Source organism: Podarcis melisellensis (assembly GCF_964234715.1).
Source record: "Podarcis melisellensis genome assembly, chromosome: Z".
NCBI lineage: Eukaryota > Metazoa > Chordata > Lepidosauria > Squamata > Lacertidae > Podarcis > Podarcis melisellensis.
This window is the reverse complement of record NC_138547.1, coordinates 4,759,378-4,775,508: the sequence shown is the minus strand read 5'-3', so window position 1 is coordinate 4,775,508 and position 16,131 is coordinate 4,759,378. Positions and strand designations below refer to the sequence as shown.

Here is a 16,131-nt window from a genome sequence, read left to right as displayed (position 1 = left end):
CACTGAGCTTAAGGCAGTTTCCAATGTGGGCTTTAAAGTAAAGCATGCAAGCACCTAAGACCTCTTTGCAAATGTTTGGAAGTGTACCACACCTCCTCTTGCAGGGTTTGGAAACCAAAGCTCGATTCCAATTAGGACACTTAGATTGCAAACTTCAACATGCTAGCTCGGCAGTAATCCCCAATAGACGCAGCAAGAGCATGCATAGGTTTGTGGCATTGAAGTGGAACCCAATGACTTGAGGACATGCATGTTGGTTCCATCTCCCATTTCTGCATGTTTTCCCTCCCTCTCTTCCACATACGCACACCCTGGCCCATGCACAGAACAACTTTCAGAAGGTGAGCGGAGGGGAGCTTCTTACAGGTAAGCCTTGCTGTCCAGGTTTTCCTCTCTCTCCATCAATACCCTCTTGGCCCTAAAAGGAAGTGAGAAGGAAGATTCAAGTTAAACTGTCATCCGAGATCCTTCTTTCCTCCCAGGGGCAGAGTGGTGACTCTGAGCAACCCTAAACACTTCATCAAACAAAGCAGGCCTGGTGTTCCTCACCTCTGGACTAATTCAATGAGGGAGTGTCCTAGTGCAGTGTTTCCCAACCTTGGGTCGCCAGCTGTTTTTGGACTACAACTCCCATCATCCCTAGCTAGCAACACCAGTGGTCAGGAATGATGGGAATTGTAGTCCTCAAACAGCTGGAGACCCAAGGTTGTGAAACACTGTCCTAGTGGATAAGTATTAAAACTCTTTAACATGCTTGACTGGTTTATTAGCACCTGTTCAGCCTCCTTGTTTTGGGCCAGATGCTCTCAATAAACACTCTCTAAGTTGGCCCACCACTTCCTTGCCACCAAAGCTGCAGCCCATTCATTTGCCCAATGGGTGAGTGTCCAATTCAAATAACTGCCACAAGGGAAGCCTAACGCAGGTTGGGGATGCTGCTCCATCTCCTCCCTCTGCTCAGCACTTGCACACTCAGATGGGATAACAAGGAGGAGGAACAGCAAGGCTCCAGGCGTTGGCAGTGGCATCACACACACACACACACACACACGCACACACACACCCTTGCAGGGTTGTGGGCCTTGGCAGGGGCTCTTCCACAAATGGCACAAAAGATAGAGGGGAATCAGTGTTCAAAACTTCCATTGTTCTAGGCACATTTTGCGATAGGGAATTTCATTAGCGCAGGCAGTTTCTGAGCTCTGGGTGCAGTACTGCAAGTAAGATTTCAGATTCAAACAGCAGAGTAGAAGGAAAGGAAGACCTTTTTCTGCCTCCCCACTTCCAGCTACTCTCTGAAGATTCTCACTTAGTGAGAAGAGACCCTCTTAAGAATATTAGGGGGTTGGGCAGGGGAAGGACTAGACCATGTGAAAAATGAACATAACATGTTAGCTGCAGCTCATTCATTTCTTATTATTAAAAAGTGTGCCTAGACATTCCGTTGTTGCACCCAGGACCTAGTTTTAATGTGCCATTTAGCTCCTAACTTTCATATCTCAGTTTCTAACACTGAAGGAAATTTATGAGTTCTAAAGAAACAGAATGATTTGCATGGGTCAGTCTGTATGTGCAGACTCACAGGCTCTGTTCTTGCAGCTCACAACAATGACTACAACATTTCTCATTTATAAAGTGTCTCAGGGGCTAACCACCTTACAAGTAATTGCATTAAAGGGAAGAGGTTCACAGTCTGAAAAGACGAACATGAGAACAGAGGAAAAGAGGAGAGGAAGGGCTTTAGCTCCTGGGTAGAACATCAGCTTTGCATCCATAAGGCCCAGGGTACAATTCTCAGCACCTCCTGGTAGGGTGGGGAGAGACCTGCTATAAGGCAGATCTGAAAATGCCTTTATGACTGAGGGAGAAGGAAGAGGCTGGGTTTCAAAGGCATGCAGCGCGGTGATTTCTGTAAGTTTATATGCTTGAGGAAAGTGGCAGGTTATCAAACATTGTCTGCAGCTGGCTGGAGCTGCTGGGAGCTGAGTAGTCTGGCAGCATATGGAAGGCACAACACTGACTGTCCCAGACGCAGATCCTAACCATTTAGGACATGTATAATGCTCATGACACAGAAATGAAAGAAAGAGAAGGGTCAGAAGCAATTTCCCCATCTTGGTGCTTTCCAGATGCTTTGTACTACAGCTCCCATCATCCCTGATGGGATGGCAAAGAGCTGTAAACTCAGTGCTACAGCACCTGCGCTGCATGCAAAGGTCCTAGGCTCAATTCCTGGTAACTCCAGGCAGGGCTGCAAATGTCTCCTGTCTGAATCTCTGGAAAACCCCTGCTAGCTGGAGCAGTTGTGGAATAGCAACACTGTGCTAGATGGACCAGTGGTCTGACTTGGTATAATGAAGTTTCCTATGTTCCTATGTTCCTATGTTCCTCTGTTCCCTGGCCACTGGCCACGTTGGCTGTGACTGATGAGAACTTGGATTTTAAAATAACTGGGGGACAGGGGGAAGGCTGGGACAATGTCCAACTGTGGTAAAGGACACTCTGTTTCAAATCTCTGTCTCAGCCATGGAGCCTACTGAGCTGACCTTAGGCCATTCACAATTTTCTTGCAAGGATAAAAAAGCAAGGACCAGGATTTGTGTTGAAGGTTTCTTTGAGCTTTCTTCAGGGAGGTGCCTGATTTAAATGCAATAAAAATGTAATACAATGCATTTTTAAACGGTGGTTCTTGTCTTGTGAAATGCCTACAGAGGCTTGCCTAGCCTACATTGTAGTTCTGGCACCAGCTGGAGGTATTTTAGTTTCCCAACGTCTAAAGTTCTTAGGACCTTTTTTATTTTATTTATGCAAAGCAGAAATGGAAGATAGCAATAAAACAAACAATAGCAGAACAATAAGTAAGCTGCAGGCAACTGAGTGATTTAAACAATTAAAAGTCAAGTATTAAAATGGTTATATAGGAATTTTTATAAAAAATAAAGATAAATCCAGTTATAACTATAGCAGGAGTGGAATGTCATCAACATGGCATCCTCCAGATGTTGTGGACTCCAGACTCCCATCCCCCTTGACTGTTGGGCCCACCGGCTGGGCTGATGAGAGTTGTAGTCCAAATCATTTGGAGGGCACTACATTGTCTCTTCCATGTTTAAATCAACTTACTAACTTTACATATTCATTTTTAAAACTTTTTATAGTTATGAATATAAAATTTAATACCTGAGGATGAACATTTTGTTTAGGCTGTTTCCCTTGTTGCCTACAACAACTTGTGCCTACCAGGGTCCCCAAGATCAATCTAAACCTGCACATCCCTAAAGCTCTGGGGTCAAGTCTGTCAATCATATCACACACACTGCAATATAAAAGGCAGGATATCCCCTAGCTCAGTGTCATGGAATTTTACAAAGAGGAGATAGCTTTTCCTAAGATGGTTAATTTCCTAACCAGGCATTTGGAGAAGGACTCACAGGATAACCAGGATCTCCAGGCTTCCCACGATCTCCTCTATCACCAACTGGGCCCTAGGAAATGAAATGCAAGAGAGGTGTTAAAAGCAACCCCAGTCCTCCAAGTGCCTGCTTCATCTCCCACCTATGTCAGAAGAAAGCTTACAGCTGTCACCAGGAAGAAGCAGGATCTTCTTGTGGATAGCCTCTGGTTATAGGAATATGTGGCGTGGGAAGGCCCATCAGCCTAACCCAGGTATAGGCAAACTTGACCCTCAAGATGTTTTGGGACTACAACTCCCAACATCTAACAGGACCAGTGGTCAGGGAGCATGGGAATTGTAGTCCCAAAACATCTGGAGGGCTGAGTTTGCCTATGCCTGGCCTAACCCTTATCTCCTTCCCAAGGCAGGTTAAAAGGCCTTTGTGCTACTGCTCTGATTTGTTTGTAGCGGGTACCCACAAAGGGGCAGCAATGCAAGCTGGCAGTTTCAGCACCATGGAAAGCTCCAAGTGAGCCACTTGCTCTGACAAAGGCTGGAGGTGAATAAACCCTCATTAAGAGTCCCTCTAGTCACACTTCCTAAGCTTCATCACCCTCACCTGAAGAATGTGGATACTTAAGGCAGGGATTGCCAGTGTGGGGGTCACACCTAAAAGTCCCCCACTCACCACCTGCTTCTTCATGAGGTTGTGAGAGTAGTTACTCTTTTCTACCTTGAAAAGTATATAGAGCTGGAGAAGAAGTTGGAAGAGTGACACTCCCACTTCCTCTTTCAGCATTATGTGCTTTTCAAAACTCAAATTAATTCTGCTGTATCTGACTTTAACCCAGACCCCACAAAAAGCAAAGTTTTTATGTGCATGCTTATGTGTTCTCCAGTATGAGTGAAGTGGTGGTGGTGGTGGGGTAAGGATGGGTAAGGATGAAATCAAGCACTTCTCTTCCTTTCTGTGCCCTCTTGCCTGGCACATTCCTAGTGTTGCTGGATAAGGTAGGGTGGAATAGGCAGACCAAGTAAATTTGGTCTGGGATAAGGTTTTGGAGAGGTGCCTGGTGCAGGTTCTGTGGGCTCCTGACTACTAGCCTCAGGCTCTGTATCCAGCACATGGTCCCAGTCCCCAACAGCCCTGGTCTGAACCAGCTCATCTTGCTTTGACTCTGGTCTTGGGGCCAGCAGCTTAGTGTGGTGTAGTTGTTAGAGTGTTGGACTAGGGCTTGGGAGACTAGGGTTCAAATTCCCATACAGCTGTGAAGGTCACTGGGTGACTTTGGGTCAGTTACTCTCTCTCAGACTAACCTACCTCACAGGGTTGTTTTTAGGATCAAATGGGGTGGGGTGGAAAGAACCATTTATTCTCCCTTGGGATCCGTGGAGGAAAAACGGTGATATATAAATGTAGGAATAAATAAACAGTACTTCTTTCTGTCTGCTTCACTCTTTGTTTTTGTATTTCATTGGTTGGAGGCTCTATATATTTTTATTGGCTTCTATCTAATATTAGTCCTACTCAGAGAAGACTCAATCTAAACTGATAGAAATGGCTGCTAATGAACCTATTCCATGTCAAACTAAGTTGGATGCAACCCATTGTTTGTTTATTGACTTATTTCATAAAATGTATACACTACTTGATTGTAAAAAAAAAAACCCTCAAAGCAGTTTACAAAAAGACAGTAAAATCAAGAAAAACAACCACACCTTAAAACATACAAAAGTTAAAATACTAAAACAAATAAAAATTCCTACAAACTTTCTAAGCATATGGGTAGGCTTGTCTAAATAAGAATGTCTTCAGCAGATGCTGAAACGAACACAGTGAAAGGGCATGCCCATATCCATAGGCAGGGAGTTCCAAGGTGTCAGTGTAGCCACACTAAACAATTTGAGTTCTTACAGATGTGTTGCGGGTATTATGTGGCACTTGGAAAAGTGCCAGTTCCATTGACTGAAGAGGGCATGTGTGGGTTCCTTGGTCGGGCAATCTCACAAGTAAACTGCTCCCAAGTTAAGGGCTTTATATGCTACTAGTAGCACCTTGACCTTGGCTCTATGGAGGATTTCCAATCAGTGCAGACCTCTGAGCACAGCTGCTATATGCTGACACCTGAGAGCCAGTGTGGTGTAGTGGTTAAGAGCAGTAGACTCGTAATCTGGTGAACCGGGTTCGCATCTCCGCTCTTCCACATGCAGCTGCTGGATGACCTTGGGCCAGTCACACTTCTCTGAAGTCTCTCAGCCCTACTTACCTCACAGAGTGTTTGTTGTGGGGGAGGAAGGGAAAAGGAGATGCTTAGCCACCTTGAGACTCCTTCAGGTAGTGATAAAGTGGGATATCAAATCCAAACTCTTCTTCTTCTTCTTCTGACAGCGGCTCACTCCCATCAGCAACCATGCTACACCATTCTGCACTAACTGCAGTTTTCGGACCAAGTGTGAGGGAAGCCACACATAGAGCACAGTGCAGTAACCCAGTCTTGAAGTACTGTGGCAAGGCTTTCCCAGTCCAGGAATGGCCGTAGCTATCAAACCATCTGCAGTTGGTAAAAGGCACTACTAGCCACTGAGTTACCTGAGCCTTCAGTGACAGGGCTGGATGCAGAAGCACCCCCAAACTTCAAACCTGCCCCTTCAAGGGGGCATGCAACCCCATCCAGGGTAGGCAACAGACCAATTTCAACACAGGAACCACTAACCCACAGTGCCTCCATCTTGCCAGGATTCAAGCTCAGCTTGTTTATAACATTACAAATATAGAAAAATGGGATGGAAATATCTGTATTTTAAAATAAACAACAAAAATGCAGGAAGCAACAGTCCTTGTGCCCTCCAGCTTCCATGACCATGTGGAATACTGCCGGGTTACATTGTTTGGACCTTGGATAGCTCAATCGGTAGAGCCTGAGTCACTTAATCTCAGTGTCATGGGTTTGAGCCCTGTGTGGGGCAAAAGATTCCTGTAATGCAGGGGGCTGGACTAGATGGCCATCGTGGTCCCTTCCAACTCTAGAATTCTATGATTCTATCCGTCAAACTGAGACATGTGTGACCCCCCCAGTGCAGAATGTATGGCATCACAGCATTCATTATCACCTCAGTTTGTTGGATGTGTAGACCCAGCCTAAGTCATAGGGCTTAGCTTGACTTTGAGGGGTGTCTCATATTATAGATTAGCACTGGGCAGTCCAGATTCCTTACCCTGTCTCCAGGCGGTCCAGGAGGCCCCTCCACCTTCCCATCATCACCTTGTTCACCCTGCAAGCAATAAGCACTAGTGTTAAAACAGACCATGGTTTACAATGCGAGTAGAAGTTGAGAGTTTGGGGACTGGAAAGGACTCTGGAGATCATCTAGTTAAACACACTCGTGTACACACACAACACACACACACAAGAGAGAGAGAGAGAGAGAGAGTATAGGAATCTTGCAACTGCAACATCCCTGGGAGACAGTCATCCAACCTTTGCTTAAATACACCCAGTCAGGGAGAGACTGCCGTTTCTCGAGACAGGCAGTTCCACTGTTGAACAGCTTAGGAAGTTCTAATCTTGGTAAGAACAAATAGTAACCAGTTATTATTAAATATCTGTATTCCTCTCTTCTACCAACAATTACAAGCAGTGTCTTACAAAAAAAGAGAACACCCCAATAATATAATAAATATTAAAAGCCACAATATTATGGCCTCTAAAAGCAGCAGCTGAATTGCAAACAGCAGTGGCACGAGAATTGCAACCTAGCGGAACAGCAAAAGTCTGTTCAAATAAAAATGTTCTGTGTGGAAGGCAACAGGAGGGCGCAAGATGAATCTTAGCAAGGGCGGCAGCATTCCAAACCCTCGGCACCACTACCAAGAAGTCCCCGTCTTGCTCACGCTTGATGACAGCAGAGAGACTGCCTCTGACATAGTTCTAAAAGGGAGCCATCCCTCTCTAGCTTAGATACATACCAAGAGAAAACCAAAGCAGGATTTTAAAGCTGCATAGTGAGAAGCAAACAACTCCCATTATGCCTGATCGCTAGCCATGCTAGCTTGGGTTAATGGAAGCTGAGAGTCCAAAAGCATAACTGAAGTACAACTCCTCTCATCCCTGGCCACTGGCAATGCTGGCTGAGACTATTGGGAGTTGGAGTCGAGAGAGACAGTGCTTCCTTGCGCCTGTCAATCTGAGGACCTTTGGTGTCAGGTTGGCAAGCAGGGTCTCTGCGCCCACTCTCAGCCACAAAAGCTGGAAGTGCTGAATGGGATGTTTTGCATGCATATATGGGTGGGGTTTTAAGCAATTAAAAGGGGGGCAGCCCCCTTGATGTGTGGTAGGGAGGGACGAAACTGAAGATTACATTGGCATTGAAATAAAAAGCATTGCAATCTTTACATGCACACGTAATGGGACAAGGTGTGGGGGGGGAGCATACCCTCCAACATTTCTCCGGTGAAAACAGGGATGTCTCATTCCATAATGATAATTTTACTATTTATACCCCGTACATTTGACTGGTTGCCCCAGCCACTTTGGATAGCTTCCAACATACATAAAAAAATAAAAAAATAAATTAAACATTTTTTTAAAAAAATCTCTATAGAAGATGGCCTTAAGACAGCTTGGTGGGTCATATAAACCCATATCCTCCAACATTTCTCCAATTAAAATAGGGACATCCTAAGGAAAAGTGGGATATTTCAGGATCAAATCAGAAACTGGTACAGCTTCTCTAAATCAGGGATGTCCCTGGAAAATATGGACACTTGGAGGGTCTGCAGGAGGGACAGAACTGGCATCACTGCATAGAGAAACAATAGAAACTGCATACCCTCACCTGTTTTGAGTTACAGTGGTACCTCAGTTTAAGAACAGCCCTGTTTATGAACTACTCGGTATACAAACTCCGCAAAACCGGAAGTAGTGTTTTGGTTAGCGAACTTTACCTTGGTCTACGAATGGAAGCCAAATGGTGGAAAGGCACCGGCAGCAGGAGGCCTCATAAGGGAAAGCGCACCTCAGTTTAAGAATGGTTTTGGTTTCAGAATGGACCTCTGGAACGGATTAGGTTTGTAAACCAAGGAACCACTGTACATATGTTTGCAAACAACGACAATAGACTCGTCACATAACTGAGGGAGGCAGTAGAAGTCTTTCTCTCTCTCCCTCTCCCCCCCCCCCCGTGTGTGTGTGTGTGTTACGGGAGAAGGGGAGGGAGAGGAGGGAGGAATCTATTTGCCTTAATTCATGGTAGGGTTTTATTTGGGTGTCTCATAGTTGAGCCTCCCAGCTCCCAACACCCTTTGTGCTAGATTCCCATTTGGCTAAAGCAAAACTTAAAAATAAAAAAGTTAAGGGAGTAAAACACAAACAAACAACCCCCCGTCCCTGAAAATAGAAGTGTGGCTACAAATGGAAAATGCAGAACCAAGGGGAGGCCTCCCTCACTCTTGGCTGCCTTCCCGGGGTGGGAAGTATCTGTTTGCAATTTTAAAAAATCTTCCAGCTGGAAAACCCCTAGCTCTCTGAGGCCACTTTGAGAAGTTGTAAATGTACTATACTCAATGGAGAAGGATAATTGACTGTGATGCACCATGGAAGTCCATGCCAACATTGTTAAGTTCATTTGGTCAATAATTGCTTTTGGGGACACCAGTTCTGCTGTACCATTAAAGATTCTACTCCCTTGGCAACATTAACTCACTAAGTGTCCCACCCACCCCCCAACAGACCCAGTTTTCCATTTGTTCTGATCAGTGTTCGAAACTCCTATTGTTCTAGGTGCATTTTGTGACAGGGGATTTCATAAGTGCAAGCAGTTTCTGAGCTCTGGGTGCAGTAGTGTGACTAAGATTTCAGATTAAAACTGCAGAGTGGAATGAAAGGAAGACCTTTTTCTGCCTCCCCACTTCCAGCTATTCTCTGAAGATTCTCACTTAGTGAGAAGAGACCCTCTTAAAAATATTAGGGGGGTGGGCAGATGGAGGACTAGACCATGTGAAAAATGAACATAACATTTTAGCTGCAGCTCATTCATTTTCAGCTTCCTTGTTATTAAAAAGCGTGCACCCAGAACCTAGGTTTAAGGTGCCATTTAGCTCCTAACTTTCATATCTCAGTTTCTAACACTGAATAAAATTTATGAGTTCTAAAGTAACAGAATGATTTGCATGGGTCAGTCTGTATGTGCACAGTTGTACACTCACAGGCTCTGTTCTTGCAGCTCACAACAATAACTACAACACTTGTCATTTATAAAGTGTCTCAGCTGCTCACAGGTTTTGATGATATCCATTTAACCAAGAATGTAAGAAGAGCTCTGCTGGATGAGGCCAAAGGCCCATCAAGTTCCACATGTTCTCACAGCGGCCAACCAAATGCCTGTTGGAAGCTCACAATGAGGACTTGAATGCATGAACGCTCTTCCCACTTGTCATCCCCAGCAACTGACATGCAGAAGCATAATCTTTTGGGCAGAGGAGGCAGGCAATAGCCCTTGAATCTAGCCATAGATAGTCTCATACTCCATTTATTTGTCCAATCCTCTGCTCAAGACATCCACAAGGGACATCCAGTACCTCTTGTGGGTGCATTCCTCTCTAGGAAATACAATTTTGGGGGCCCCAGAGTAGTGCAGCTGAGAAAGCACCTGGGTTCAAAATAATCCCCCCTCACCTATGTAAATTGACTGAGTGCCCTTGAGACAATCACTCTTTCCCAGCTTAACCTACCCTGGCAGGGTTGCTGGAAAAATAATTGTGGGGAATTTGAGATGTATGTAATGAACAAAAATGAAAAATGAATAAAAAAATTTAAAAAGAAAAAAGGAAAATAATTGTGGGGAGAACCATGACCCCCCCTTATCCTGAGGATAAGATAAAAAAATATAATGTATAACTCAAAACACAGGTCAGGTCAGCAGGAGCGGACAAGCTGCCCACCCCAGTCCTCTGGAGATTTTCTCCATATGTGTGCTAAATGTGCTGGGAGCAGGGAGCACTTGAATCCTACTGGCCCTGCTCCCTTGACATTATGCAAAGGAGTACCTGTGGGTTTACAGTCCTACAAGCACAGGTACTCCATGCAAAATGGACCCCTGATTGCATACAGGTTCCCAAAGGTGTGACACATTTAAAGGCATGTAGGGACATACATGATTTTTAGGGAAGGCCCATGCAGAAGGCCCCATGTTCAGTCCCCAACATCTCCAGGCAGGGCTAGGAGAGACACCCAGGTTCCAATCCTGGAGAGCCGCTGCCATTTGGTGTGGAAACAATACTGAACTAGATAGACCAATGGTGTAATTCAGTATAAGACTATTCAGCAGATGTACACCATATATTTTGCGAATCTTGGAGGAGGTTTGAAAAAGGCCCCTCATTTACTTCTGACGAGGCTCTGAAATTAAACCTATTCTCTCTCTTTCCCTTCCTGGGAAGTGTTGCAAGATATTACTATAAAGACCAACAACTCAGGTGACCAGTTCTGTCTGGAGCAAAAACACAAACCAAAAGGCAGTTGGTATTGTCCCCTGACGCCGCCCCCCCAGTCCTGAATGGCAAGTCATTAAAAAAACGGAGTCACTAGCTTGAACTGGTTATCATTAAGCTGACTAAACAAAAGCCTTTGGCCTGGTTGTTGGGGAGGAGGAAAAAAAGAGGGAGCAGTGGAATAATGGCTGAGTCATGACAGCTGCAGGTGGGGGTGGTTACTTGGCGGGGCGACATTTCTGAAGAACAACATGTCATCCTTGGAAGAAACATGGAGCACAGGCTAGTAGAAAACAGACCCTTTGTGCAAGATTTATGCAACACCCGAAGACAAGCAACAGACAAGGCCTTCTCCAGAACAATCCCCCCACTCCCTTTACAACCAGTAAAGTGCAAACGTCCAGACTTCAACCACAATGCTAAAATCATGAGATGTTTCCGTAAGAAAGGATGTTTCAAAGATGGCAAAAATTATAGATGGCAAATCTTAGCAGCTGCAGAACCAAGGCATCCCATTAGGCCTAGGCCTATCCATTTGGCCGGGGGGGGGGGGGACACATGTCAGCCATGTCACACCCACCTGCCTTATAGTGAGGTGCAGGTGCAGCTGAGCCAAAAGGCACCACTGGGCAGCTAATTGATGGGTGCTGCCTGTAACACCCTGTGCAGGTGCTCTGTTCAGGGGGCTTTGCCATCATTACTGGTAAAGAGCTGTGCTTTACAGGCCCTGTCAGTCAGCTGTTTGGCAGGGCCTCCAAACCCCCTTTCAGCCCAGCCCAAATTTTTATTCTGTCAATAATAAAGATTAGGAGGAAGGCAGGCAGAACATCATCTGTACATGTACTGTACACCTCCCCCATCCAAATTAGTATAGTGGTACCTCGGGTTAAGTACTTAACTCGTTCCAGATGTCCATTCTTAACCTGAAACTGTTCTTAACCTGAAGCACCACTTTAGCTAATGGGGCCTCCCGCTGCCACAGCGCCGCCGGAGCACGATTTCTGTTCTCATCCTGAAGCAAAGTTCTTAACCTGAAGCACTATTTCTGGGTTAGCGGAGTGTGTAACCTGAAGCGTATGTAACCCGAGGTACCACTATATTACAAACTTGCCCTTGGAAGATAGGTGAGCTAAGCATCACTACCACAATCTGAACTAATAATGTATGGATTGCAAACAGATGGCAGTGCCTTAAAAAAATAAAAAAATAACAATTTGAGATGTTTAACAGATGGTCAAGGATTGAGCTGTATGCAGCCTTGCTGAGTAAGATAATAGCAGATTGCATTTCACATCTTGGAATGAATGTCCCGAGTGGTGAATTAGTAAACTGCAGGTCATAATCACAAACAGTGTGCAGAATTTTGGACTTAATGAAAACCCAATGCAGTTCATGTCCTCATCATATAAAGGCACCTTTTTGGATTTTGTGTGAAATAAAAGGTTCTGCTCCCATTTAGGAGAGCTAATGATGTCTCTCTGGAAATTCCTTCTAGTTCTGCTAATGGATTAATTTCTGCAAATCTCACAGATCTTCGTGATTTTGCTAATTTTATTCCCATGAAGAGCTTGTGACATCTTAAATAGGGGTGTGCCTTTCCCCCAAATGCTGCTGAACTACAACTCCCATCATTCCCCCTGACCATTGGCCATGCTGGCTAGGGCTCATGGGAGTTGGAGTTTGACAACATCTGATGACACCACACTCCAAATTCCTAATAACAGCTGCAAACACCTTTACATGGATGTTAAATAGTATTGGGGACAAGATGGTGCCCTACCATCAACTGTGAGGGGGGTGAAGCACAGTCACCCAGTGTTAGTTTCTGAAACTGACCCTGCTGGTAGAAACAGAACCAAGCAGCACAGTGCCTCCAGCCCCTATCCCACAGAGGTGGTCCAGGAGAAATAAATGGTCAAATAAGAGCACCAGGGTCATCCTCTCTCTGTCCCTCTCCTAATAAATATATCAAGGCAACCAACGCTGATTTGGTCAAAAAACCATACCTAAAACCATTTACCTTTTCACCTTTGGGTCCAGGTGGCCCGATTGGGCCTGGTGCTCCTGTGTGCCCCTGCAAGAGAATGAAAGTGCATGTCTAGATCAGGCATTGACCTTCCCTCTCCTCTAGCCTCCCTGCAGATACATGGAAGGTGGGGGGGCGGGGTTGGGAGGCTCTGGTGACAGAGAAATTGGGCACCTGCTCACACCCACCAAGAAAGAGAAAGGTAGGAAGCCCAACGTTGGCACCATCATTGCATGGCTTTTGGTGCCAGGCGAAAGCTTTCCTCTTTACCCAGGCCTTTGGCCATTATGGCCTGTTAAATGGGGGAGGGGGATGCTATTATGATTATGTTATTATTATGCTGTGTATTATTATTATTATTATTATTAGCATAAATTATCTTCCTAATTTGTACACAGTCACGGGATCTTTGGATTAAAGGTGGTATATGAATCAAATAAATGAAAATAAATGAATACATTTTAAACTGTTTTTAATGTTGTGTTCTACATGGCTGTGACCCACCCTGAGACCTTATGGTGCAGGTGCAGGAAATAAAACAAGGCCTGATAATGACAGCAGCAATAACGATTATCTTGGCTGCAGAAATAATTCACATCGTGAAATTTCACACTCTGGAGTATGGCTGGGAAAAGGACACAAAGACAGTCCAGAGTAATGGCTTACCTGATAGCCCTTTAAGCCAGGATGCCCTGGAGCTCCCATCCGACCTGGAGAACCCTGTGGGAACAAGGAAAGATAACCTCTGCTCCTGCCCTGATTTTCCTGCTGGCCCAGTCACTCGTCTGGTGTTTCCAATGGGCAAAGCTTTTCCTCTACGCCTGGGCACCTGTCCCTGGTTTCCTCTTATTCTCTCTTTACATTCTTTTCATCAGTCATCAGTGGCTTTCAGTACTTGCTTTGTGATGAGGACTCACCCACCCTCCCAATCTCCTGTTCTTTCCATCTGCCCCAAATCTTTCCCTGTCAAATATCTCCAAGTAACTTGTGAGAGAGAATGTATGGATCGGCTTTGGACTTCAACTCCCATCAACCCCAGCCCCAACATGGCAAATGGTTAGGGATAATGAGATTTGTGGCCTAGGAACATCTTGAGGTAGGCACCATATAGAGAGAGAAAGAGAGCATTTAATCAAAAAGAAATACATTTATAAGTCATTTATGTAAAATGGCATTAAATATTAAATATATTTAAACAGTTAAAAAAAAAAGAAATTGAAAATAGCAAAAAAAACAGTATAAAATGGAAGACAATAAAATTACCAGAATATAGATAAACGCAACAGTTTTAAAATAAAATAAAATACACAAACACAAGGTTCTGCACTGAGGTAGGAAGAACCAGATGCACAAATATAATATGGGGGACACCTGGCTTACCAGCAGGACATGTGAAAAGGATCTAGGTGTCTTGGTGGACCACAAGCTTAACATGAGTCAACTGTGTGATGCAGCAGCAAAAAAAGGCTAATGCTATTCCACACTGCACCAACAGAAGTATTGTGTCCAGATCAAGGGAAGTTATAGTACCACTCTATTCTGCCTTGGTCAGACCATTCCAGGTGTACTGTGTCCAATTCTGGGCACCATAATTTAAGAAGGATGTTGACAAGCTGGAACGTGTGCAGAGGAGGGCAACCAAGATGATCAAGGGCCTGGAAACTAAGTCTTATGAGGAGTGCTTGAAGGAGCATGGAAGAGGGAGCGAGCTTGTTTTTTTCCTGCTCTGCAAGGTAGGACTTGAGGCAATGGCTTCAAGTTACAAGAAAGGAGATTCCGATAAACATCAGGAAAAACTTTCTGACAGTAAGAGCTGTTCGGCAGTGGAACAGACTCCCACAAGAGATGGTGAGCTCTCCTTCCTTGGAGGTTTTTAAGCAGAGGTTGGATGGCTGTCTGTCATGGATGCTTTAGCTGAGATTCCTGCACTGCAAGAGTTGGACTAGATGACCCTTGAGTCCCTTCCAGCTCTAAGACTCTATGATTCTATAACCAGGCCTTAAGCTGATTAAACAATATATGACATTTTAGACTGTGGGGAGGGATTATTGTTTTGTTTGTTACTATGTTATGTAGATTTGTATTTTTTATAATGTAAACAGGCCTGTGATCCTTGGATGAATGGCAGTATAGAAATAATAAATAAAAAACTAAGCACTATGTCATATTTCTCCCATTATGTCCCAAGCTGAAGTCCTACTTCCTTTTCTTAGTAACCCTTTGTCACCATTGACAATGACACTAGGATGAAAACATGAAGCTGCCTTATCCCATGTAGCTCAGTTTGGGATTCACTGACTGGAATTTGTCAGAGCAGTCAACATGGTGCCCTTTTTGGACTACAAGTCCTATCAGCCTCAGCTAGCACGGTCAAAGGCCATGGATAATGGTTGTAGTCCAGTGATATCTGGAGTCCACCACATTGCGACCCCTGCTCTAAGATTTTAAAATGGGGTCTTCTCGGCCCCACCTAAAGGGGGAGATTCTGAACCTGGAATCTTTTGCATACAATGCACGCACTCTAGAAACTGATCCTAAACTTATTCCCTTACATTTAGTCTGAAAGGTCCAAGAAAAAAGAGCCCAGGAGAAGGTTCATGGGCACTGATTCATAGGTTAAAGTCAGGAAACCAATGGGAGAGCCAAGTGGGCCAAGGATGGAGGAAACAGCAGAAGATGTAAAGCCAAGCAGAAAAATAGCCTCTCAGCCTGGGATTTTACCCCTTTCCCCACTAACCCTAAAAAGAAGGCTGAAACCCTGAAAGGGGAGCGTTAACCATGAATCTCAAAGTCTGATATCGCCTCAAAACCTCACTCACCCAGCATTTTGTGCTATTTTGAGAGTTTTGTGTATCATCATGGAAGCGATGCTTGCTGTACTTTCCTCTTCTGCACAGCTCTTAGAGGCCTTTGGCATCCGTCCACACGCATTCCCAACCTCCACAATGCTGCTTTCATCCTGTAAGCTTACACTCCCATTTTTGCCCCCCTGATGTGGTAGGGAAAACTGCCACAGGATTACACGTAATGAGCCAACACGGTTCTCACCATTGCTCCCAGGGTTCCTCTGGATCCTTTGGGACCTTGAGTCCCCCTCAAACCCATCTTCCCTGGTGGGCCAGTCTCTCCAAGTTGCCCCTGGTGACCTTTGCTGCCCTAAAGAAAGTGTAAGTGTCAGTGACGGGAAACAAAAGACCTAATGCTCATGGTCTGGGCTGTACC

The 16,131-nt window shown here is 44.9% G+C and overlaps 1 protein-coding gene across 1 annotated transcript in view; it reads right to left on the bottom strand.

Annotated features, from left to right (window-relative positions):
* Window positions 1-16,131, bottom strand: part of COL27A1 (collagen type XXVII alpha 1 chain) — a 248,382-nt gene that overhangs the window by 31,553 nt on the left and 200,698 nt on the right. The window contains exons 39-44 of the mRNA XM_081897734.1: window positions 15,958-16,065; window positions 13,576-13,629; window positions 12,904-12,957; window positions 6,611-6,667; window positions 3,432-3,485; window positions 365-418 (exon numbers count right to left, since the gene is read on the bottom strand). Coding sequence (XP_081753860.1) covers window positions 365-418; window positions 3,432-3,485; window positions 6,611-6,667; window positions 12,904-12,957; window positions 13,576-13,629; window positions 15,958-16,065 — 381 coding nt within the window. The remainder of the gene's footprint in view (window positions 1-364; window positions 419-3,431; window positions 3,486-6,610; window positions 6,668-12,903; window positions 12,958-13,575; window positions 13,630-15,957; window positions 16,066-16,131) is intronic.